Source organism: Halichoeres trimaculatus, unplaced genomic scaffold (assembly GCF_033239565.1).
Source record: "Halichoeres trimaculatus isolate MK-OKI-2021-1 unplaced genomic scaffold, fHalTri1.1 fHalTri1_scaffold_9, whole genome shotgun sequence".
NCBI lineage: Eukaryota > Metazoa > Chordata > Actinopteri > Labriformes > Labridae > Halichoeres > Halichoeres trimaculatus.
Genome location: NW_027437188.1, coordinates 7232325 through 7258620, shown reverse-complemented (window position 1 = coordinate 7258620; position 26296 = coordinate 7232325). Strand labels below are relative to the sequence as shown.

General features: G+C 40.3%; 1 protein-coding gene across 1 annotated transcript; it reads left to right on the top strand.

The window, feature by feature from the left end:
- Positions 1-20: 20 nt before the first annotated feature.
- On the top strand, positions 21-25917 carry cep164 (centrosomal protein 164). The gene is made up of 28 exons (XM_074678736.1): positions 21-219; positions 666-749; positions 1211-1322; positions 1982-2216; positions 3637-3801; positions 3888-4004; positions 4113-4193; positions 4366-4470; positions 6831-7859; positions 9850-9903; positions 9983-10113; positions 11112-11651; positions 12455-12586; positions 12724-12916; positions 14426-14500; positions 14621-14743; positions 14838-14981; positions 17777-17860; positions 17928-17996; positions 18092-18351; positions 18484-18669; positions 18848-19028; positions 19123-19227; positions 21191-21284; positions 21397-21774; positions 21850-21925; positions 22031-22150; positions 24874-25917. Exons 2-28 carry the CDS (start codon positions 671-673, stop codon positions 24968-24970), a joined length of 4965 nt encoding a protein of 1654 aa, XP_074534837.1. The 5' UTR covers positions 21-219; positions 666-670; the 3' UTR covers positions 24971-25917.
- Positions 25918-26296: the final 379 nt, after the last annotated feature.

Below are 26296 nucleotides of genomic sequence, written 5' to 3'. Positions count from 1 at the left end.
TTACGAGGAAGCGTGAACGTCACATTAGTCCCAGCCAATCAAAGCCTCGTTTCATCGTCAACAGGAAACGGAGGAAGCGTCCTTGGAGATATTGTCAGTTATGTTCAAACTTTCACATTTTTATCCACTTTTTAAACAATATAACCGGTCATGAACTGACATATTTGAGCAGCTGTCACAGAGACAACTTCTGACCAGAAGCGGGTCACTACTTTTGAGGTAAAGCACGAATAATCCTCTTCTTTTGTACTACTTCTCTGACTGTGCTAATGTTAAGTAGCTAGAAGGCTCCCTGAGTTGCTAACATAACAGGATTAGCTATTCCTTCAGCATATCTCGAGTCATCTGCACAGATTTTATTCGTCGAGACTTTGATGCAGTTTTACTGGTGATGTGTGCTTTCAAATTAGACCCTGATTTTGTCTGTATGACAGAGCGGGAAGGTTGAAAGATTAATATAGTGGACATTATTTCATTTTCAGAGCGATGTGGTAACGAGTAATTTTCATATATCCTGTAGAAAACAGCAGAATCATTTTTGTTGGCACACATCAAATAGCTGTTTCTTCCTCTGTCTCTCCCCCATCTGTTTGTCTGTCACTGCATTTTGCACATTGTATACGTCCTTAACTTGTCATCCTATTATGCTTTTTCTCCATCTGCAGTAATCATGACTGCAGCTGCCCTTATAGGAGATCAGCTGATCCTGGAAGAGGACTATGATGAAAACTATATTCCCTCCGAACAAGGTATACAAATGCCGAAGCACTGGCAGGTTAAGGAATGCAGATAGAGGGCATGAAAACAACATATCTTAACATGCAGTCTTCAGCTTCCACTGACAGCTCCTAGATTTTTACCACCCCTCCAACTGCCAGCCTAATTTCCAGACTTAATAAGTGATGGGACTTGGGCCAGCCTCCTGTCCGGTCCCAAGCCTTGCCCCTAAGGACTAAGATACTGAAGCCTTTTATTTAAATTTGACTTACATTGATGTTGTTCATAGTTTCCCTATAATTAAAAAATTGTAAGCATCCAATTTGCTTAACCCTCACCGGAAAATCAAATGTGTCTCCAACATTTAGGAAGGATGAAGTGGAGAAAGGGATTCATTTAAAATGGAAGCGTGAAGTCAAAAAGTCAATGATATTTGGTAGAATATCTATTTGATTAAATTATTGCGGATCTTTCTTTATCCCACTGTTATCAGAAATCCAAGAGTATGCAAGAGAAATTGGAATTGATCCGGAGAATGAGCCAGAGCTGCTGTGGCTTGCCAGGGAAGGCATTGTTGCACCTCTGCCGCCGGAGTGGAAGCCTTGGTAAGTCAGGGAAGAGACTGTGGGATGAACTGGGGCCTTGAACAGGGTGAGTAGCACTCTGGATGTGTTGTAAAGTCTGGATAACACTAAGTAAGGCACAAAATATACGTGCCACACAAAGGAAAGCGGAATTTCTCCAAGTGTGTTTGACACTTCTGTATCTTTGTTCTTGTTTTAAGTTAAGGGTTGAGGTCTGTTCTGGACAGCTGCAGGCTGAAGAGCATAAAAACACTTTCTCAGCACCATCGCCAAGATGTCAGCTGCTTTGAGGTTGTCTGGAAAAGTGTCAGACATTATACAACACCCTTAAAACAGCAATAGTGTAGGCGGATGCTGTAAAAAGACAGTATCGCTCTGAAAGATTATCTAATTGTTTGGGATTGGTCAAGCAATGATCAGCATCTTAAAGAAAATGATCCTTTATCCACAAAATACAGAAATTAAAGAAAATTTATTTCAGTTTTTCCAATTTTATTTGGTGCTAAAGAAAAGCTAAAAAGATTAGCTTTATTGTTGTTATGTTTTTGAATGATTGGAGATTCAGCGTTTATTTCAGGTCACGACACAGCCCCAAGTGACCTTTAATCCTCTCTCATCCAGCCCGTTTCTCCATCTGAACTGCCAAACTCACCAATCTCCCCTTCCTTCCTTTCCTACAGCCAGGACGTGACGGGGGACATCTACTATTTCAACTTCTCCTCGGGTCAGTCAACCTGGGATCACCCCTGCGATGAGCACTACCGCCGCCTGGTGACACAGGAGCGTGAGCACGCCCAGCTCAATGCTGCTGTAGAAGCAACTGGGGCGAAAAAGGAAAAGAAAAAGAAGAAGGAAAAGAAAGAGAAAAAGAAGGACTTGCTCAAAAACCCTCCTGACAAAGCAGACGCCCCTGGAGTGAGTGAACAAATTCAAGAATCTGGATCACCTAGTGGATCTAGTTCTCAACAGTTCTTTCAAAGAATAAAAAAATTCTGTGGAAACGGCATGATTAACATGATGGTTTCTTATTAGAGGTTGACCGATATGTTTTTTTTGGGGGCCGATGCTTTCCAAATTTGGGCAGCCAATGCCGATATGCATAGCCGATTTTTCCAATTTGATATTCAGGCCGATTGTTGAATAAATATATATTTATCACATTTTTGTGAAACGTAGCAATTTCTGAGCAACTAAAAGAAATCTATTACAACAAGTCGTGTCCAGTCCTCTGAACATTTATTCAGCTTTCATAACAATTACATATTTTTTCTGAGTAAACACACAATGTAACAAGCGGTAGTAAACATTCACACTCTTCTTAAAATGTCAAAAAAAGAAATTTAAACTTATTAATATAATTCGAACAAAAGTATGTAATGTGTCCAAGTGGTTCCACAAGTTTGAGGTGCTCATCTTTTTTGTGCCTGATCAAAAATTGCATCATTTTATACAATGGATCAAAAATCGTTTTTTTAAAAGAAAATACAGCCGATGGTCGATAGAGACAAATGTCCAAATATCGGCCCGATATATCGGCCGGCCGATATATCGGTCTACCTCTATTTCTTATACACCTTTTGAATTAACATTTCAAGAAGGAAAATCTTTTAAGACTACTAAAACCGGACCTGGTAAAACCAGAAATCTGGAATAGAGAAACAAAACAAATGAGGTAGCATATACACGGTGTAAGGGCAGTGCAAGCAGAAGAATAGGACTTTTAATCAGCTCCTAACTCACAGATTTAAAAAAAGTGTTTTCAATTTTTAGCGCAGTACAGTTTCATGATGATATTAATCTGTTTCTTCTGAAATAGGGATTTGGGTTAATCCACAGTGTGAAGGGTGTCAAAACATACAATGTGTGATTTATTTTTGACTAGAAAGAAAGCAGAATGAAATAACAACTTACACATGTACAGGAAAATACAAGCAAAGCTAGAAGAAGGATCACCTCAACCAAAGGCAGTGCCAAAACCTACACTAACTTACAACTCGAGCTCAGAGAAATGAAAATATTTCTGCACTCTCTGAGATACAACTCCCGAAGTGATCCATGAGTATGAACAATCTGCTTTTTCTGCAAGGGAGCCGAATATCTCACTGAGCGCATGTGAGCTAACACATTAGCAAACAAACATATCTGACTTAAACTCTCACAGTTATCTGTTTGAACTGAATCAAAAGGATAACAGATTGGAATCTTGAAAACATGCCAGAGGATCTTTAAAATTACAGAAGAGAGAATCAACAAGCTCTGCTCAGTCTCCTTCACATGCCCCAGAACTAAAACCTGATGAGACTCAACTGTTTTGTTTCTTTTTTTTTTTTTTCAGAAACTGAATTCAGCCCTGGGCCCTCTCTCCTCTCCACTCGGCAGTCTGGCTCCTCTTAGAGGTCTGGGCGCCCCCGGTCCAGGCCCACTTTCTGGTTCTGCCCCTGCTCTCCGGCGGTCCCTTGGTAGCTCTGGGGGACTGGAGCCCCTGAAGACAACTCGAGGGGTAGTTCTATAAGAAGGACCACATGATCCACTTCTGAATTTACTGAATCCTCTGAGTTTACGGTTTTTAATTTCTTCGTCTTTTAGGCTCCGCGGGGCGCTGGGACCTCCAGTGTTTTGGGCAGCAGACATGAAGAGAGGGTGTCTCTCACTCTGCCTGGCTTTGATGATGATGATGATGACGATAAAGTCTCAGAAACAGAGGTACACATCATAGTAGAACGGCTTTATTATGACTGAAGCTCAAGCTGTTTAGAGATGGTAAGGCTTTCTTTGTGTACCTAACGAGCAAAACACTGTTGTTTTTTATAGCCAAGTCCTCGTGGTTCAGACCGGCTGCTGAAAAACCTCCATCTGGACCTGGACGCTCTTGGAGGAGGCTTACAGTATGAGGTAAAGAGAAAATTCTGCTTGATAATTCAAGCAGTTGTGATATTAGATTGTTTTAGAGTTAAAGGTGCTTTGAACACGTGTATCTCTAAACCTGGTGGACTTTGCGAGTCTTGTTGACTCTTTTCATAGGTCTGATAAAAATATATTTTGTGGCTGTGTGTGTTTGCTTCAGGACAGTGAAGCCAGTGGTGGAGCTCCACTGGAGGAAAAGACTGAACCAGAGTTGCAGGACTTGGCCCTATCTGGAGACCACAGCCCTGAACCACCGTCCCAACAGGTAAAACACACACACACACAAACACACACACACAGCACATTTCTAGTGGTTCCCCACTTTGTACATGAGTGACCCTTAAAGATTTTTACGGTACAGACAGATTATTTTAGTATCCATTACTGCAGGCGGAGACTGTTACTCATTCTTCTCCATTAACCCTTGAAGCAGGGTCCTACTGAGCTCCTTGCTCCTTAATGATTGTCAGAAAAGTTTAAAGAGGTGGCATTGTGCTCTTTCTTCTTTCACAGTATACATGTTGGACATTAATACCAAACGCTGAAAAAATTTCTAAGTGTGAGATCAGGATGTGTTGGAGTTGTCTCAGGATTGGACCAAAGGCGGCTATAAACAGAGTATTTAATAAGTCACAAGAGTTACTCAAATCATGACATCACTGAATTTAAGCCTTGAGGCTTTGTGATGACATTCTCTCTGTTTTTTTAGAGCATGTGTTTATCAAGTTTTAATTTTATCATTTGTTTTTTTTATCTTACACATGGATTCTAGGTCAGGGTTCTTATTGTTTGTCTGCTTAATTGGATTGGATTCAATCATTATTTTTTTTAATTACTTTTTTCTAATTCAATTAAATTTGATTCAATGATTTGGAAGTATATTTTGCTAACTAAGTTTTTTAAATTAAATTTAACCTTTTTTGTTTTTTAATCCTATTGAATTTTCATTTAATAAAACTAATATATATATATATATATATATATATATATATATATATATATATATATATATATATATATATATATATATATATATATATATATATATATATATATATATATATATATATATATATTCTTTTTTTTTTTTTTTCCCTGAATTGTTGCTGAGCTACGTATTTTTTCTCATGGGCCTGGTGTTTCCCTAATTGAAATCAGAATCAGGAATACTTCATTTATACTAGGGGGTGGTTCAGTTATTACACTTGCCTTTATGCACAATTAAGTAACAATACAAATACAAATAATTCGAATACAAAAAAGGTTAAATAAGACTGTTGCTGTCTCTGCATGTGATGCTGCAGTTGTCAGCTTTGCAGAGGAGTGGGGTGTGGAAGTGACACGATTTCAGAAATCACTGTGTATTTTAGACCCTAAATCTGAAAGGGGAGGTTTGGAAGGAAACAAAAATTTGCTTCAAAGAGCAGGAGGTTTCTGTTTGGGATATTTTATGTGTACTTAAGTCTCAGGAAGGAAGGAAGTTAACCAATCAGTGATGTCACAGTTTGAGCTAATCTCGTGCTACCCTCGCGTAATTCTCTTGTGACTTTCCGAATCAGTCGTTTCTTACTTAACTTAACTTTTACTAACTTTAGTGTTATAGATTATGAAAAAGACTGACTACCGCCTCTTACTATTATACATTAGAGTGGAGCTTATAATAATTTAGGCATTGGGAACTTGTGATAAATGTCTATTTGTATTTATTGAGTGTGAAATAGCCGTTAGGATTGTTATGAAATGACTCTAAGTCGACTGCATAGCCAACCTTTGGTTATTGTGCCATTTAACTGTGATTCTAAACCATCTGTTCCTTCTCTCTTCTCATGTTACCTCTTTTTACCTTTAAACCTCTCACCTCGCGCTGACCTGCGTCGTGTTCATGTAGCTGCTGTGCTGCTGGGACCTGTCCTACGGGCACGGCTGTTACTGCGTCTTCCTCTTTGTGCTGCTCTCTACTTACTGTCGCTGTTACTGCTTTGCTGTCTGAACATCCGTACCATGAATCACTGCCAGGAAAACAACCTGTTCTGTTACACCCCCGTGATCAGAATGATTTCCTCCCCAGATGTTTTTTTTTTTTCTGAAGTTCTGATTCATGAATCTTTCAGGGCTGTTGTACTGTGGTCTGATGAAAGTTAGCAAAGCATTTCACAGTTTGTTAAAAAAAGACGCCACATCATGGCCATCACATGTAGAGGGATTAATGTGTAGAGATTTAGTAATGTGCTGTACACATTAAGGGTTTTTCAAAGGGAAGACATCATAAATCTAAAACCAACCTGCTGTTGTGTGAGTGCTTGTGTTTGAGTGTTAGAGTGTGTACTGTTGATAAATTCATCTTGTATGTGTTCATTTGTGTGATGTATCAGTGATATAAGTGTTGGGTGTCTAACATGACTAGTTTTGTCCTTAAAAAATGCATGAAGTGTTGGTTTTGCATGTGGGTCTGTGGAGATCATCACCCCCTATCACCTTGCACTAAAGGGGGTCTCAGGTTTTTATCAGCCTCCTTCCCTCACCTGCCCTCCTCCGTTCTCTTATCTCCCCTGTGTCTCTGCACGCCTTCCTTTGTGCCTCTGTGTGGGATGGATGGACTCTTCTTCCTATTCCCCTTCACCCAAGGACTCTCTGAGGGGCCGCAACCTCCGCCTGTCCTCACTGGCTGGAAGCCGAAACCACGTCAGTGAGGAGAGGCCGGATCCTGTCAGCCCTGATCCTGAACAGGCTGCTGAACGGGAGGTAGAAGAAGAGCTAGACAAGGTGGCGAGGACAGGAGAGCTGGAAGATGAGGATGTTGAGAGTGAGAGGAGAGAAGATGAAGGAGGAGGTGAAGTAGGAAAGGAGAAAAATGAGGAGCAGGGTGGAGAAGCAGAAGAAGGGAAAAGCAAAGAAGAGGAGGATGAGATAGAGGAAGAGCAGGGAGGAAGTAAAGGGAAACAAGAGAAGGGGGAGGAGGAGGAAACTCATAAAAGTGAAACAAGGGAGAAAGATGGAGATGACGAAGTGTCAGAGGAAATTCAACACAGTGCCAAGCAGAGTGATGAAAAAGAAGAAAACAACAGTGATGGAGAGATAGAAAACTTTGTTAGGAGCAAACACGATGAGGAGGTGAAAGAAGACGACGGTAGCTCATTTGATAAGCATATCGATGACGTTTTGGAGGAATTTTCCAAAAGTGATGACAACAAGGCGAGTGTGGAGGAGGGTAAAATTGGCAGAAAAAGTGATGAGAGTGAGAAAAGCATTGATGAGAAAGAGGAAGAGCTGAATGGCAGCGAAGGAGAAAAGGTTGTGAACAGTGAAAGGAAGCAAGAGAAAGGAGAGGAGGACGAGGAGATAGACAGTGAGGATGCTTTGGAGAGATGCTCCCTAAGCCAGAGAAAGCTGACAGAGAGCGACGAAGAGGTGATAGAGAGATCTGTTCTGAGCGGAGGGGCAGAAACAGAAGGGGAGGAGCTAGAAGTAGATGAGGAATCAAATGGCGCAAAGTCCCAAAAAGTATTGGACAGTGAGGAGGAAGCCATCGAGGTTTTTGAGACCGGGAAGGCTCAAGTCCGACCGATGCTGGGCGAACTTAAAAGTCTGAAACAAAAAAGAGAAACTCTTGCTGGCATGAAGAATGTGACTGATAAATGCCCTCTTCCTGTGGAGGTACGCTTTGGTGTTGCCTATGTGTGTGTGTGCCCACACCCTGCATCCACTACCTGACCCCTACCTGACCCTGGTCCTGCCTGGTGTCTGCATGTAGCTCCCTGAATCCTCTACCTGAGGGGCTGCTTTCTCCAGGCTGGAGGCTTTGACTTGCTTTGGAGCCCCTGAGGACTGGATCTGAAAGTCCTGATCTGTGTTGATCATTGACAGTGCAGGCGTCTTGTAGTCTTTTATGGGGCCCTATGAAACCAAGATCCCATTTTACCTTTTCCTAACATTACATTTTTTGTTCAGTTTTGTAGAATTCAAGCACATTTAGGGATGGGTACCAAATTAGGTACTTTTATAGGTACCAACCCAATTCTCTCTTAAGTACAGGGTACCAATTCTTGTAAAATCAAAAGGTACCATGTTTGGGTACCAAAATGTGTCCTTGTGACTGTGAAGGAGTGGAAGAGTAGGTGATTTTCCATGCTGGACATGAACACAACATTACACGGTTATAAACTGAAAAAATATATATATTAAATTAAAAAAAAACCCATTTTATTGTTAAAAAACTTGATGTTTTTTGTAGGGATGCACGATATTGGATTTTTGCCGATATCCGATATGCCGATATCTCGAAATCCCTTTTGGCCGATACCGATACCGATAATCACAAGTTTGTTTGTTTTTTTCACTGTAAAGAAAGTGACGGTCTTATTTGTTTAAAAAACACACATGAAACAAGATAAAAAACATTTGATTTTACCATAATTAAGAAATGTATTATTTTTTCAAACTCAAGACATTCAGTATTGAAATACAGAAAAATAATTTCTTTAGATCACATGAACTTTAAATGTACAATGCATTTTTAAACATAACCGAGTTGCATTTGATTATTTTAGAGCTACTGTAACAACCTGGTGACAGACACAGAGCTCTGCAGTGCAAATAAATGAAGTGCTACATTTTATTTGAGGAGCTTATTTTTCAGATGGAAAATAATAATAATCCTGACTGAATAGCACCTTATCGGCTGTGTCTATCGGCAGAAATTTTCATATCTGCCAATACCGATAAGCGTGTTTTTGAGCTTTTATCAGCCGATACCGATATTGTGCCGATAATATCCTGCATCCCTAATTATTTGCCACATAAACACAAAAAAGTACAGAAAATTGGTACAGTTGAGTACCGATATTGATTGCCAGGTACCGGACATCAGTACCGTATAGTTTCAAATGTGAAAGGTACCCATCCCTAAGCACATTTGTCCTTGGTATTTTGGATTACAAAATGTTCAAATACTCAACTTAACTTTTTTCTGTAAAGCAATGCATATAAAAATATTTAATTTTACCATTTAAAGTATGTTTTGTTTGCAGGCATTACTCTTTACATAATGATAACTCCTTATTTTATCGCTTCAGTTCTACTGAATTCACCATCTTATCTACTGAGCACTATTTTATCGTTCTTCACCGACTCTTTTCTTCATTCTTTTCCTTCACTGTAAGTGACAGATTGTACCTATGAACCAAAAAGACACCCACACTTTTTCATTTTCTGCTCATTTTGCTGAACCAGTAAACAAAAAAACATCATCAGACACACATTTTTAGTTCTTAAAATCTAACCCTGGTCCCTTCTTTTTCACTATATCACAGAAATCATAGGGCCCTGTATCTCTTATGTATCTGGTTTTGGGAACAGTTGATTCTAAGCTGTTTGACCAGATACAGACTTTCCTCTCCAGCTGGCAGATCGCTCTTTTCAGATACAATATGCTTCTGTTATAGGCTGCTTGGTTGTAAGATTTTGCAGTTAGCATCCCAGCTTGTTGCTAAAGTTTGCATGTACCCTCTGCCTTTGCCTCATGCTGTGTGCTTCTGTGACGGTGAAAAAGGCAGCACGCCTCGCTGTTAGATGTTGATTTCATGATGCATGTCCAGAGCTTAAGCCCTGTTAGTAAGTGTGACACAGTGTGTATGTGTTCCTGCAGGAGTCTGAGGCGAGGAAGAACATTCAGGAAGCTTCATCCTCCATCGATGTCAAGGTACTTCAGTCTTACAATGAATCCACAATCATTTGTCCAATTATTCAGTCATTCACCTCTTTATCAATGCTTCCACCAGCTGTCAGAGAAAATGGACATGTACGATCTGTCCGGCTCGGTCAGTCCACTGGACAGGGATGACAAAGAGCAAGCAGGAGAAGATGAGAGTCAGGAGGAGACAAAATCAAAGAAGACAGAGCCTGCCAAGAGGTTTGTTGTACTTAATAAACTAGTGAGAAACTTTTTAAAAACTACCCTTTGAGGCCTGAGGCCTGTTTGAGAAAGCAGTTTCAGTAAAAACCCTGAATTTTTTATTCATCTGCCAAATTTTTAGTTGTTTGGATGAGTAGCTGTTAAAAAAGAAAATAATGAAAGATTGAGCTTCTGCCTGTTTGCAGTAAATCACTTGTGTGGCTGCATGTCTAAAAATTTAAGATCCAGAATTAAAGAAAACCAGAGTCAGTATTTATTCTGTTAGCAGTGGTCAAATTATTTCTCCCAGAAAATAATTATTGTCAGGTTTTTGATTATTTTTTGCACAAACATTTCTGTCACTTCAACAACAAACTCAGCTAATTCATTCTGATAGATATTTTTTATATTATTATTTTATTAATATATTATATTTTACGAAATCGCAAATACCTTCAGAAATTAAAAACATCTTAGGTCAGACAAGACACTTGCAGACAGTTGCATCTGCCTCCAAATCATTCAGGATCTGTTTAAAATCATCCAGAGAGCACAGTTCACAAAGTTTAAAAACTTTCTGTAGATTGTTCCAGCTAGGGGGCACCGCAAACTTGAAAGATTTTTTTGCCAAATTTAGTCCTGACCCTAGGAACAGACAGTAAAATAGGATCCTGTGATTGAAGGGCACTTTTCCGCACACTATAGGTGAGGGGATAGGGTGGAAGCAGACCTAGGATACACTTATTAATGAAGAGATACCAGTGTTTTAGTCTGCGTGATGACAAGGAAGGTCACACTACATGAGAATAGAGCATGCAGTGATGAGTCTATGCTTTAAAACCTGTGTTAAGTGAAGCAGGTTGTAGACACCATTCTTTTTGTGAAGCATGAAGCTGTTGTGTTGAAAGACGCTCAAACACATTCAGGGATTTTATATTATCCAGGGATTCATAAAATAGCACAGAAAATCATAAAAAATATTTCTGTTTTACTTAAGAATCTATTCTCCCTTTCAGGCGTTTGCATTCTGCTGGCAAAGACATCCCTCCAGCGCAGAAAGTCGACCGACTTGTGCTCCATCAGTCCAGCCCTCCACCCTCCTTTTCAGACTCATCCCACTCTGGACAAAGTGTCGAGCTACATCTGAAAAACGAAGATCGCAGCACACCCCTAGGCTTGAAGAGGCCTGAAACCTCCAGAGGTCGGCTGGTCCGCACTTCAAATACCCAACGAGAAGACATCGAATCCCCCTCGCACAACCGAGAGAGCCCGCTGGACGAGCTTTACTGGAGAACACGACAAGACAGAGAGAGGAAAGAGAAGGAGAAAGAGGAGGAGGAGGAGAGGAAGGAGGCGGACTGGGAGATCAGTCTGAGAAAGAGGAAGGAGGAGAAGGAGAGGGAGAAGAGGGAGGCTGATAAAGAGGTCGAAGAAGAACGGGAGCAAATGTTGAAGGAGAAGGAGAAAAGAATGCGTCTCCTTAAAGAAGAGCTGAGGGAAGAGGAGGAGGAGGAGGAGGAGAGGAGGCTGAGGAAGGAGAGTGAGGAACGACTGAAGTAAGAACGGAGTGTTCACTAAAGTTTGGCCCCTCACAGAAACCATCAAGCAACTGTGATATTTTGCATATTTTATGCACACACTTATTTATTTATCTCACAAACATCAAAAGATCAACGACATTTTAACCTTTTCAAGTTTATTTTGTTTGGTCTCACAAATTAATAAGAGTTGGGACAGTGCTGATGTTCTTATGATGTAAAAGTGTTGTTAAGCACTGGGGTGGGAGAAAAAATCAAAAGTGGATATATTTTCTTGCTTGAAAATATCAAAACCGAGATTCTTTGTCAAAAAAAATATTTTTTTTCAAATTCATATTCTTCATTTCAGTCTGTTTATAAACTGGATTGGAAAGAAGTTACCTCTTTTCTCCAGCAGAGGGCGACATGTTTTTCTCCGACTTACTTCATGTGCATGGGAAAATATGGCCCCTGATACAGTCTGTAGATGTTATCATCATCATTTAACTTTTTCACATAGACTGGTATAGAAGCAAAATAAAATTCGCAAAAATCGTAAATAATGAAGAATCTTAATAAACCAAATTGGCACCCCAAAAATCGCAACAGAATCGAATCAAGAGAATAGCATATTGTCCCAGCACTATTGAGTACCAAATGTGATGGTTTTAATCAAAATAATTAAAAATCAATTTATGCTCATATTTATCTTAAAATGTTGTTTATTGTAATGATTCAATACCAGCAACATGTTTCAAAACAGTTTGAAAATAGATAACAAGACTTTGAAAAAGATAAACTGAAGAACCTGATCTCAAACTCACACTTTTGCATCCCAACAGGGCTCTGCAGCAGCGTCTCCTGTCTGAGAGAAGAGAGGAGGAGACCAGGCTGAAGAAGGAGTCTGAAAGGATGCTGGAGGAACTCAGGGAGTCTGTCCAGGCAGAGAAGGAGAGGGAGCAGCAAAAACTCAGGTCAGTCAAACTCGCTGGTCGTGTTTACATCTGTGCCAGGAGTGATCTGATCTAAAATCGAGTCATAACTTTCCATCTTTGTAGAAATGCATTGAATTCAGCTGTTGTCACCAGCCCTGTGTTTGTTCTGTGCTCAGGGAGGAAAATAAAATCCGCCTGAAGGAGTTACGAGTCAGTCTGGAGGAAGAACAAGAAGCAGAGCGTGACAGACTGCAGGCCCAGAAGAGAAAGGACATGGAGCGTCTGAGATCAGAGTTTGAAGAGGATCTTCAGGCAGAGAAGAAGAGACTCCAGGAGGAGAGGGAGGAGAGACTGAGCTCTCTGAAACAGGTGATGACTGAGGATGGTGCTTGTCTGCTTGTGTTCACTTCTTCCTGATTTGATTTCACTGACACAGTGGAAATAAGTGTATTTTCTGCCAAGCATGTCCCATTTAAAGAGATTCAAATTGAATCAAAATACAAGCCACTGCAAAAAGTCAGTTAACAACACAAATGCAGAAGCTACCACATGAATGCAAACGCCACAACACAATGGAAGTTAAAAGAGTTTAGTTATCCCAACGGACGCAGAAAAGTTGCCAAAGTAAGTAAATGATTAGCTTTTTTCCAAACCGCCAACTACATACTACATGTGAATATAGTATGTAGTAGACACTGGATACTACCTACTGCTTTTGCATGTAGTATGTAGTATGACTGTTCTGTTGGGTCTGTTTTGTAATTTTCAGTTTTAGAAAATGGAGCTACAAGTGATGGATTTTATTTTGCCTATATTATAAATGTAACACAAACTTTGGGCAGATCTTGGCATTTTAGTTATTTTGTCAATCATATCATAGCAGCATCATATCTGATTTTTAATGTTATACCAAAAGTTTTATCATTTGTTAAAAATAAATCTGGAAGGGATTGTTATTTTTACAACTAATGGAAAAACCACTTCCATATAATCCACGTATGGTTTGAATAGTGAATTAGTGGTTTTGCATCATTAGTGTTGTTGTATTGTAGTTGTAATGCTGACTCATTCCAGTAGATGGCGGTAATTCACCAAAACCTGCCACCTGCATAGACAAACAGCGTTATAACCGTGCACTGTGGGAAACAGTATGCCAGGTAGACTGGTCTGTTGCATACTGAGACATTTTCCTGGATCAGTAGGACATCCATGGATTTTTGGCATACTACAGATTTTGCCAGTTTTCGCATACTGACTACTACAGACTGAATTTTGGCCAAAGTAGGAGGCACTTCTAGTGTAGTAGGAGGTTTGGAGAACAGCAATTATTCTTTAACTTCATCTTTGATTAATAAATCTTTTTAGGGGTCTCACATTGTAATATCCTTCATATCACTTATATTTATTAACCAGGAAAAAGACGTCATCTTATATTTAACTTTCTGAATCAACAGTGTTAGCATTAAAGCTATATTTACCATAGCTAAAGGTAAAAAAGAAAACAATCATTTACTTGTTTTTTAAATTTATATTTACTTTTTTGTGTCTGTTTGGATAACTGTCCTCTTAACTTCTGTTGTGGCTTTTGCATTCATGTTTTTGCTTTTACAAATCGCCTGACACCTACTGGCCTCTGTAAATGTCACCTTATCTGGACAAGTCTTGAGTAAAAAGCACAACTCATCAGCCCTTTGCTTTGGTTTCTGTTTAAAGATTTCTTCACCAACATATCTAAACTACAAATCAGATTAGTTATGCTTTGTGCAGAAAAGTTTGCTATCACTTTATATTTCTGAGGCTCTTTCAAATGATGTCCACAGACGTGTGATCTCTGATTCCTCTTTCTTCCTCTGTTTGCACTGTTTACTCTGTGTAAAGGTTAAACTCACAGAGAGTCGGCGGGAGCTCATGAGTCCACGACCAGAGAGGCAACTGGCAGAGTACCACCGCGAGGTGAGAGGCCCCACACACAGACCAACATCATCATCATCACCGTCATCTTCACTGTGTCCTACTGTCTATGGGGTTTGGGGTTATCATGATTCTTCTTTGAACAAACTCTCTTTTGTCCAGCTGGCTGATGTTCTTCAAGAAGTGAGGGATGAAGAGCAGCGTGTACACCAGAGGAAGCTGGAGCAGCTGAGGGAGGACCACAGGAGGGAGATGAACAACATCAGGGAGAAATACCTGGACGAAGTGAGGGCGCTCACATTTTCAATCATGGAGATGAGTTCCTGTGTGTATTCAAAGCTGGTGAAAACAAATTTGTTGTGTGTTTGTGCTCTCTCAGGAGACTGCGCAGAGGGAGCACTTGTTGTCCACTCTGCAGGAGGAAAGAGAGCATCTTGAGGCTTCTCACGCTGTCCAACTGGAGAAGCTCCGCCTGCAGCTCGACTCGCAGATCCAGAAGACACAGCTGATGCACTCCCGCAAGGTGACACCAGACAGACACACATTTTCCCATGACTCAGGTGTGAACAGTTCTTGCTAAAGCATTATTCATGAAACCCTACACAGCTAAGAGGAATCTGAAAGTCAGATGTTCTTAGCTTCGTTCTTAGCTATGAACCAAATTTGGGCCACCTACAGAGCACCCTACACACATTTGGACATGTTCAAATAATCATGTAAACCTCAGACTTTCAAATTTACAGTTAAAGAAGAAAAATTTCACTCTGATGATATATTGTTCCACACTGTTCCACACTGTAATCAAATAGATAACATGGATTTGTTGTTGAATATGAATGAAAAGCTGAGATATACTCAGTGTCTCTGGTCCAGTTTTCCTCTTCGTGTGCAGACCACAGATCAGTTTTTTCCTACTTTTTTCTAGAGAGCATGCTTTTATGATGAAAGCCTCCTCTGAATGAGTGATATCAGTAAATGACTTTGTTCATATTCAACACAAAAGCTACAGAATAAAATGAATCAGATCCTTTGTGTTTCACTCCCCGCTGCACTACCTCCATAACAAGGGAGCTCAATCATTTTTTCACCTGGAGTCCAGCGTAGCATCAGTTTATTGAGGGCTTTGGAGGTAATGAGGAGGATCTTGAAGGGGATTTTGTGCTGCATGGGGAGCCTGTTTAGATGTTAGAGGAGGGTGTGATGAAAGCTGGTCAGCAGCCCGGCAGCAGACTAGAGGTCTGCCTCAGCTCCAACTCTTATGGGTAGAAAGGCTGAAAGACAGTGGGAGTCAGAAACTTTCATCTTTGAACTTTATAAATCCCTAGGAAAAAAGAGGCAATTTTTTTTTATCTCTATGTCATTCTCTACCTCATGTTGCTGTCTTTATGTTGATAAAATGAACAGTTTGAGTGCAAGACAAGCCTTGGGGAAATAATTATAATTATAATGATGATAATAAAAATAATTAGAGGTGTCCCAGTCCAATATTGATGTCGGATATCGGTCCGATATCAGCAAAAAAAACAAGTATCGGTATCGTATCAGAATGCATCTAAAATCTCCGATATAATATATATTTTATATATATACCCATTGGTTAATAATACATGGGTCAGTTTTTCCTCATACCTACTGTTGCTGACTACTGTTCTTTGTTTGAATAATATCACTTAATCAATCCTTTTCTAACATGACAGACATATTACAAAATAAGTAAAAAAAGTATGCATGTTTAATGCTGATTAGAGGTCGACCGATATGGGTTTTTTGGGGGCCGATGCCGATGCTTTCCAAATTTGGGCAGCCGATGCCAATATGCATAGCCGATTTTTCCAATTTGATTTTCAGGCCAATTGTTAAATAAATATATATTTATCACATTTTTGTGAAACGCAGCAATTTCTGAGCAACTAAAAGAAATCTATTACAACAAGTCGTGTCCAGTCCTCTGAACATTTATTCAGCTTTCAAAACAATGAAATATTTTGTCTGAGTAAACACACAATGTAACAAGCAGTAGTAAACATTCACACTCTTCTTAAAATGTCAAAAAAGAAATTTAAACTTATTAATATAATTTGAACAAAAGTATGTAATGTATCCAAGTGGTTCCACAAGTTTGAGGTGCTCATCTTTTTTGTGCCTGATCAAAAATTGCGTCATTATATACAACGGATCAAAAATCAGCTTTTTAAAAGAAAATACAGCCGATGGCCGATAGAGACAAATGTCCAAATATCGGCCCGATATATCGGTCTACCTCTAATGCTGATATCGTATTGGATTATTATCGGTATCGGTCAATACTCAATGCTGCAGTATCGGTATCGTATCGGAAGTGAAAATGTAATATCGGGACATCCCTAAAAATAATAATTAAAAAAACAATAATAAACATACATATTATTTGAATGGCACCTTTCAGTAAACTCAAGGACCCCTTTGGGCATCCATATTTGATACATTAACCAAAATTTAAGGGTTTTTTTATCGAGGCAAAGCCCCCTGCTGTTCTCTTTGGGCTTGTCTTCAATGATAGGCGGCCTAAGGGCAGAAGGCAAGTTATTGCTTTTTCTACCTTGGTGGCCCGCAGGCTTATACTTTCGAAATGGTCCCATTCACATCATAAAACTCAAAATAAATGGATACAAGAGTTACTGTGGAGCATCTCATTAGAAAAAAATGAGGTTGTCCCTGAAAGACTGGACAGGAGAGTGTTATAAAACCTGGCAACCCTCTTTATAGTATGTATGTATGTATTGATGAGAAACTGACGAGTAGCCCTCCCTTTCCCTGAGTGTGTGTTACTTGGATTGTTATATTGCATTGTAATTGTTTATAACTGTTTATTTTAATATCTGTTACTCATTATAACTTTAAGTATTATTTTTATCTTATTTTTTTCTATTTTCCTTTTTCTGAAAAAAAGCTATTTATTGATTCGATTTATTTTTGTTGGGGTGGGTTTTTCTTTTCCTTTCATTTTTTTCTATTCTTTAAGATTGGAGTAGGTGGGTTCTAGTGTATAATCTAATGCACTCACTGTCAATATGTAAATTCTGTTTGAATTTTTGCCAAAATACAATAAAAAAGCTGTTGGACAAGGAAACCTTACTTTTATGAAAGAAGCACAAAAGTTGAAATACACAGGTGTAAAACAATGTAAAAAGTACTTAAAAATCAATGATTAACAACAGATAGGGGAGGGAATGAATCAGACAGAGTGTAAACTGAGTCTGAATTTCTCTCACTAGCAAAGAAGGAAAACAAAAAAATAGTTTGTTTTTGAGGATAAACACATCTTTTCTCTCCTGTTAGGAGTCAGAACTGCAGGACCTGGCTGATCAGATGGAGCTCAGAGCCAAAGAGCTGAGGAGCCAAGAGGCCATGCTGCAGACAAAGGTAATCATACGTTACCTCTTATCCACCGGCTCAAAAGGATGGACTGATAACTTCTGTCTGTTTTCAGGCTGCAGAGCTGAAGAGGAGGAGGAAGAAGCTTGGGGAGGCAGAGGATGACCTGGACCGACAGATAGAGGTGGGAAAGCCGACTTTTTACTCTTCATAGAGCAGAGATCACATTCAGCCACCGGTCAGACTGTCAACCAGGTTTCTCAACTCATGTGTTTCCAGGCTCTACCCCGGCTGATCCAGGAGAGAGACCAGCTGAAGGAGGAGCTGAGGAGGATGAGAGAGGAGAAAAATCAAGCCAGGGAGCTCATGCAGAGAGCCAGGGAGGAGAGGAGTGAAGCCAAGGTGGAGGAGGAGAGGCTGAGGGAGGAGAGAGACAAAGCCAGGGAGGAGAGGAGGCGAGCCAAGGAGGATAAGGAGCGACTGGAGAGCAAAGTGGCGCAGTTACAGGACAGATGTGACCGTCTCAGTCGCAGAAACAGGTTTCGTTTCCTATCTAGTGTTCTCAGAATGTGACATGCTGTGGTCCGTGTTACTTAGCATGGTTTGTGCTTTTTCTGCAGGCTGCGGTCTTTTTTTTAAATTTAACTTTGTGACTGTTCTTTTCTAACCAGGGAAATGGAGCACGGGGAAGGAGCAAGTGCCTCACCCAGATCAGAGCCTCCACAAAGCAGCAAGAAGGCAGAGAAAGCAGATGCCACAGCGCCCCCTGATGACAGAAAAGACTCATCACTACATGTAGATGACCTGGATGACCCTTGTCTCTCCCCTGTTCCTGACAGCCACAGCAGCATTGACGAGTGAGTGGAGGCAGGAAAGTAGAGAAAGGAGAGAATTGTTCTAAAGTTGTCAGAAGATAACTTTTTTTAGCAATTTAGCATTAGCTGGGGTGGAACAAAAGCCTGTTTTAGGTTTATGAGCTGACAAACAAAATGATCCACCTATGACGTGACAGTTAATGGATCCTTATCTTTCCAGCCTCAGACGCTGCATCTCCTCACACGGAGCCTCCATCCACAAAACTAAACTCTTCTTCGAGAAAGAGAGCAGTCGACTGAGGGAGAGACATGCAGCTCTGCAGGCGGGACAGACCAGCTCCTCTGAGGACCCCAACCAGGACGGAGGGCTGACTGAGGAAATCATGAGAAAGCTCCAGCAGGTGTGGAGGAATGAGATGTGGAATAACTGTTTGTAGGATTGCTGTTAAATAAGTATTAAGTTCTTGCTCCTCTCCTCCTTTTTCTGTCTGTCAGGACACCAGACATGTGGTGGAGCTGCAGCGCACAGTTCAGAGAGGAAGTACTCTGCTGCGGAAGAAGGAGCAGCTCCAGCAGCTGGAGAGCTCTTTGGCCGAGGAGGTCAGGAGAAACAGCAACACGTACAGTCTAATACTGCTGAAACAATCAGCTCTCCATTTATATGAATTCAAAACAAAAACATCTTCACAAGTGGCCCGTCTTCATGACAGTTGGTGATGGTGTTCATGGGAAACAGAGTCTTTATCCCTGGGAAAGACTACTGATTCCTGCTAGTCTGATACCCTGAACTGGTGCGAGTGCTAGTCCCAGGCCAGTGGTTCTCTGCGTAGCTCTGTTTAGCAAGCACCAACTCTTTGTGGGGCCAGAGAGAAGCACCGACCACGTCAGGGCCAAGGGGGCGGGGCTACCGTGACCAATGAGCAGCAGTGATAAACAACCATTCTTAAAAAGGAGAGCTGTAGCCTAGACCGCTGGCCTAGCCGTCTAGGCCACGCCCCATGAAGTTCACCCTGTCCACTCCTGCCTCTCCGATTAAAGACACGAAAAGCTCCAAAAAATAACTTTAAAAAATAAAAATAAAAAAGGAAAGCTGCTGAGTGAGTCATCTGTTTTATTAAAGTTTACTTCTTTCCTCAGTCTTTTTTATGCCTCTAAATACTCCACATTGTACCTTTAAGATTTCTCAGTTTTATAAACATTAGGGCTCCAACGATTTGCTTTTCTCCTGATTCAGTCCTTGATTTAAATTGCAATTCTTCTATATTTTAGATTCTTTGTTTGCTCCTTTAACACCAGACCATGTGAAAAAGTTCGATGATGTTGATGGTGTCCACAGATTATATCAGGAGCTATATTTTCCACACAAAAAGTGCACATCACATGTGAGTCAGTTTTCAGGATTTGTTCAGGGGATCTGACATTGCATTGCTAGATTGAAAACCATTTCGCCATCTGCTGGAGAGGAGCAGTAACTTTTTTTCCGATCCAGCTTATAAACAAAGACTAAAATGAGGGATTTAAATTTGGGGCAAAAAAAAATAAAAAAAAAATAGAAAAAAAAGTTTTAAAATTCATAAAACAAAAAATCCAGATACTTTCTCCTAATAAACATAATGTAGTCTTTTTTTTCTGCTGTTTATTTCTCTGTTTTCTACTTCTCCTTGTTTATACATCATCTGTTATTTCTGCTTAGGTAATTCTGGGTTCGATAGGATTCATTTTGTACCAAAGTGTACATTCTGTGGAAAGGATTTCTTTAGAGAACATGCGTTTGGATTTTATATATGATATAATTTGTGTTAGGTCTTTCAAATCTACAGTGTTGTGTCATCCTAAAAAAAAACAAAAACAATTTGTCTGATGTGGATTAGAGAATTAGTCTTAACCAACAACACAGCAGATGTTCTTTTGCATCCAATACAAATTCAATGTAAAACAGATGAAGTCAAACCAGCACTCTGACATGCCTGATTTCTTTCAGACCTTATTCCAGTTCGCTATAGGTGTTATTGATGCAAGAGTACTTGCAACCCTTTGTCCCTGAGCTCACAGTGGACCCTGTTGAAATTAGTTCAGATGCTGTAACACTTGCTAATGCCACTGCTCCATCATCAGTCTCTATTTTTTTTTAACTTGTCCTGTCCAGCGTCACAACAACAGAGTTATGATCTGGCTGCCTTATCGTGCAGAACACATTTACTTTTCCAAGGGGAGCCATTTGTGTATAAGGCTCCCCTTGAGTTTTAAAATGATACTCTTTATTTGTGTTGTGGAATAAATATTTTTTTCACCATCATTAGCCTCTTGAAACCAAGAAGGGGTGGGACTTCTGATCTCAGCTTTGTCAACAACAACAGCAGAGGTCAACACAAAGGAGAAACTAACCTCGCTTCTTTAATCAAGTCACAGTTTTCAGCTTTAAGGCTGTGTTAACCCTGTTCATACTGTGTTAACTTGTGTGTTGGGTGTTTTCTCCAGCACACTGTTGATACTACCTCTGCATACATACCAGGAAATGCAAGCCTTTGTAACTGTACTCTGTCTTTTTTCTGTCTCTGTTCAGCCTCTCTTTGAGGATCTGGCGGGAGAAAGAAAGGTGACATTTGATGTGACTGAATCTGACCTGAGCAGCACCGTTGAACCAGCTGATCTGACAGGTGACACATGTATCATCTTCACTGCTTTTATTGCTTTATTTCTAGGTTATGTTCTTCCACTCCCACTGAGGTTATGCTTTACTCCTCTTTATTTCTCTCACGCTCTCATTAGGGTGTCACCCTGCTGACAGAGACAACGTCCAGGAGTTAGCAGAGTCCCTGCAGCAGATCTCAGAGCAGCTGAACACAGTCCTTGGTGCACTGGGTTCTCTTACACAGAGGCAGAGCAGCACAGCCTACACAGCCTTCCCTCTGCCTCTTTCACAGCCTCACTCCATCCCAGCGCCAGCCTCCACTTCCACTCCTGCCCCGGTCATGCCCCAGATGCACAGCTTAGGTCCCGGCTCTGTAGCTCAGCGCTCAGACCTACCCTGGGCCTGGGCTCCCCAAGGCGCTCCTTCAGCCACTCCTCTGTTCAGCGCTCCCATCAGCAGTGGGCTGAGGGCTTCAGATGACCTCATCAACAGGCGATGGAGCCAGATATTCCCCGGTATGGAACCAGAAGAAGCACCAAAAAAGACTCCCTGTTACTCTTATTAATCCTGATCCTAATTCTGTTCTTCAGGAGCAGCAGCCATGGACTCCATCTCCTCCAGCACCATGAGGCCAACCTCTGCTTACCCATCATACACCCCTGTGAGGTAAGCTGTTAAATCGTTTCATCTGTGTAGATCACATAAATATCTTCATTTTCTTACATCCACTGATACAAATCTTTGACCTGCGTATGTTTCCTTTTTTCTTAGTGAGCTCAGTCACAGCCTGCGGTCAGGGCAGAGGTCAGCAGAGGTCGATAGCCAGAGGCTGCAGGGGCTGATTGATGGCAACAAGAAGTGGCTGGAGATGCGCAAGAAAGACCCCAGCATGTATCCTTCAGCTACATAGATTTAAATATAAGCTGTGAAAGAAGCAGCATCCTTAAAGCATTTGGTTTACATCCTGGTAATTTTCACATTAGTTAGAAATCATTTCTCTGTACTAATTTGTGAAATGTGTGTACGCCCAGTAGTACTGATCAGTTGTTGCAAATTTAAGATTTAGTGACCAATAACAATAACACATTTTGTTCGTTTGTTTTTTGTTTGTTTTTTTGTCCACGACCTAAATTTCAGAGTGCTGCTCCCAGTGTGTTTGTTTTTAGGCTATGAAAGTTGCCCCACTGCGCCTCTGCTTCCCTCAGTGATGACGGTTGGGTCTGTCTTCACCCTCTAAAGCCTGACCCATCAAAAAAAAGCCAGAAAATTATATTATTTTAGGAACTGTGATGTTTATTAACCCTTTTAACATAATCCACAAAAGAAAATGCCCAGTCATTTTGTCTACTGTCTAAAACACAGCTTCAGCCGCCTGTAGTGGTAGTGTAGTGTAGCTATACTCCTCAAGGAGGTAAATACATGATTTATTTATTTGTTTTATTTTTTTAACAGGTTTTTAAGGAAACTATCATGCTGATTAGATAGAGGTCTTTAAAATACATGTTTTAGAACATGATTCATTTGGCGTTACAGGGTTAAAGTGCGCTGGATACTTCACACTCTCTTTCTTTTGGTGGTATTTGACAAGAAACTGTAAAAACTATTGAGACACAGCGTTTCATTTGCAGATCTAGACTTGAAAACTTAAGCTTGAGAAGTCCTGCCCCATCTTGATTCTGACTGGCCATTGATCAAGAAGTGACGTTGAACTATTTGAGAGTGCTGCCATAAAAATCAGTTGATACAGAGGACACAAATTCTTGTAGCAATAGATTGTACTCATACTCTAGTGGGCTTCTTAGAAACTTGTTAGTTAAAAGTTCCTCACAAAACAGTTTCTTTTTCTAAGGTGTTCCTGCTGAATGAAGCCAGAGAAAACCCTTAGGTCTGGTTTGCCAGACAAGACTTGAGCCCAGTCCAAGACTAAAATGCAGTTTGTGCTGGCTTAACCTTAAATCACTTGAACAGATTAATCTTAAAATAGTTATGGATTTTGTCTGCTCTGGATTAAACAAAGCCAATTTCAAGAGGGTGGATTAGAGCTACTCCAGGACTGAATTGAAGTTTATATCAATCCTGCAAAGAGGCAGGTTTAAATTCAGCTTAGTGCCTTTAGTTCCCTTGGTTTGTGAGAGGGAGCACACAGATTGTTTGGGAGCATGGAGTATTTGGAATATCTAAATGAAGACCAGTATCCATTGAAGAGGCCAGCCAGACAGACACTTGTAGATTGGAGTAATCCACTGAATCAGTTTGATAAAATGACTTTCCGAGACCACTTTCGTATGTACACAGAAAACGTATTGGAGATAATCACTTTGCTTGAGCCTAGACTTTTCTCCATGTCTCAAAGAGGAAGGCCTGTACCCAGTTCTCTCCAATTTCTGATCCCTTTGAGGTTCTTGGCATCCCAAGCCCTCCTCTTCTTGTGTTCAGTGGCAGCAGTATGGCTTTTACTTTGACAGCATGATTTACCACAATTTGTTTAAGTAGAGTTTTTTCAAACTCAGTAAAGTTCTTTAAACACATTCTTCTGGCTTCACTCATGTTTGGTGTCAAAATTCCCTTCAGCAAAGCTGCCCTCAATTACACTCCAGGTTCTTACAATCACCGTTAGGCTGATGGGCTGTGCTCCCACTTAAGCTAAAAAGAATTGACACAGGTGTTGTCACTGAAGCTTACTCCAGGACTTCATTGTCTGGGACTAACTAAGGCAAATGTAAGCTACACTTATGCAAGCTACTTAAATGACCCAGCTTTACTAGTCTGACTTAGGCCTTTTCCTGGCTTAATATAAGCCTTCTCTGTGAAACCGGGCCTTAGTGTAACTGTACCAAACTTAGACTCTCCACAAACAGATAAAAGAGCGATGGACCTCTGCTCTGGAGCTCCTTTATCTCATGACTTTATTTAATCAAGAATTAAGTCAGGAATATTTTCTGCAAAGTAAAACAGACATGTTTTTTTATTTTATTTTATTTTTATTTTTTTAACCTCTGATGATATTTTACTTTAAATCAGTGTCTGTATTAGAGCCCAACCGATATGGGATTTTTGGGGCCGATGTTGATACCGATACAGGGGGCAGAAAGAAGCCAATATCTAATATATCGACTGATATCCAATATATCGACTGACATCCGATATATGTGCTGATATATGTAATAAATTCATTGATATACACAGGATAAATACTTTATAGGAACACAAATTATGACTAGCTTTTGAAAAGTTCCATCTTCCAATTAATGCATGGTACTAAACTAGATTTTAAGAAACAATGTCACTGCTTTCAAAACATGCAATAAATACAATTACAACAAAGTACATTGAAACATTTTCAAAAATTATTTCAACCAAAACAATAACTGGTGAATTTACAAGCCCAGGTTAATCCTGCATGGCATCATAAAGTGAGGCGCTGTGTAGTAGCCTTATATTAATTAACACACAGAAACAGGAGCGACAGAATCTCCGCGGGGCAAATTTTTATATAATCTGCTACATTTTGGCCGATGTTGATTAATCAGTGCCAGGCTATAATAATCAAATATTCACACAATGCAGCCCTGAAAGTGCCCGGTACTCTTACTGTCCTTAACTCAGCCTTCCAGACCTCTGTTCACCCGCTACCAGGCTCCCTCAGCCAAGAGCGGCCTGCTCCAGCTGGGACTGGACGACAACAACCAGATCCGAGTTTTTCATTACTGAGGACATCATGCACACCTCAACCCTGCTTTGGAGCAGTAATGGCTGTGACAGGATGACAAGTTTACGCACATGAGAGCCCTGTATCCTCTTCCATTCAGTGCTTTTCAGTACAAAGAAACACAAGGCGCTTGTGCTCCAGTGAAAAAGGCATGAGCTCAGTGAGGAGAACCATCCCATTAAGGCTTTGTTCCAATATTTATACTTTACTGGACTGCTCAGCAATCCAAACATGAAAAAAGAGCCAGTGCATCCTCAGGATTACTCCTGCTGCACTGGGCTGTATGCTTTACCTCCCCCTGCTTCCTCATTTTCACAGCAAAGGAGGGGAAGAGGGAGAAGGACAGTGATTGGATGCTGTGATTGGAGGAGGAGTCCCACAATACTCACACAGGGCTGAAGCCTTTTCTTAATACAACTGTGAGCTACAGGAGACTATTCCAAGCACTTGAAAATCATGTTTACAGATTACAGCCTGTGCCAGAGTTAGGCCACATGACTTTGATGCCAGACAGGAACCAATGAATTCCTTAAAGTTGTAGTAAATAAAGACAATCAGAGAGAAGCTTTTGGTAATGCATTTCCTGAGTGAGTAATCTGCTTCTTTTACTTGAAACGTCTCAGTTGTGAGCCCACATGCTGCTGTGGCCTGGTTCCAACATTAAAAAAGTGCTTTATGGCTACACAGAGGTCAAGCTTAAGTTTATGGCAGGTTATATTCATATTAAAGCCAGTGGTTTGTACGTGTTCTTTTATTATTTGTTTTTCAAATATTTTTTCAGTCAGTGTTAAAATGGATTGTGTTTTAGACCTCTAGAAGTGACTGTTGTATGCTTTGTGTATGTGCAGGCCAAAAGAAAAAGATCACTCGTGTCTTTTGTGCTTCTATATTAGTGTAAATTCTGTATTTTCATAGAAAGTATTTTAATAAACATTATTTTACATATATATTGACGTTTTCCTTGTGTACTGATCCAAGTCTGGGGTTTTCACGGACTCAGCTGTGAATGTACGTACGGAGAAATGTTGGAAAGATTTCACAAAAAGAATCTGAAAATGAGACCTTTATTCAGTAACCGCTCATTCCAATATCAACATTAAACTCTGTTGTTGTTTTCTTTACAGTACAGTGCAAATAAACAGCTTTGCACTCAGACTTGAGGGCAGTCGAGAAGTCAATACAATCATCACCATTGTTATTCTCCAATAATAAGGGCGGCTAGCTGAAGGGTCTGACCAATCAGAGCACAGTATGTGACTAACATGATTTGGACATTAAAGGCCACTCACAGACAGAATCCATGTTCTCACATTTGTGTTTGTAAACAC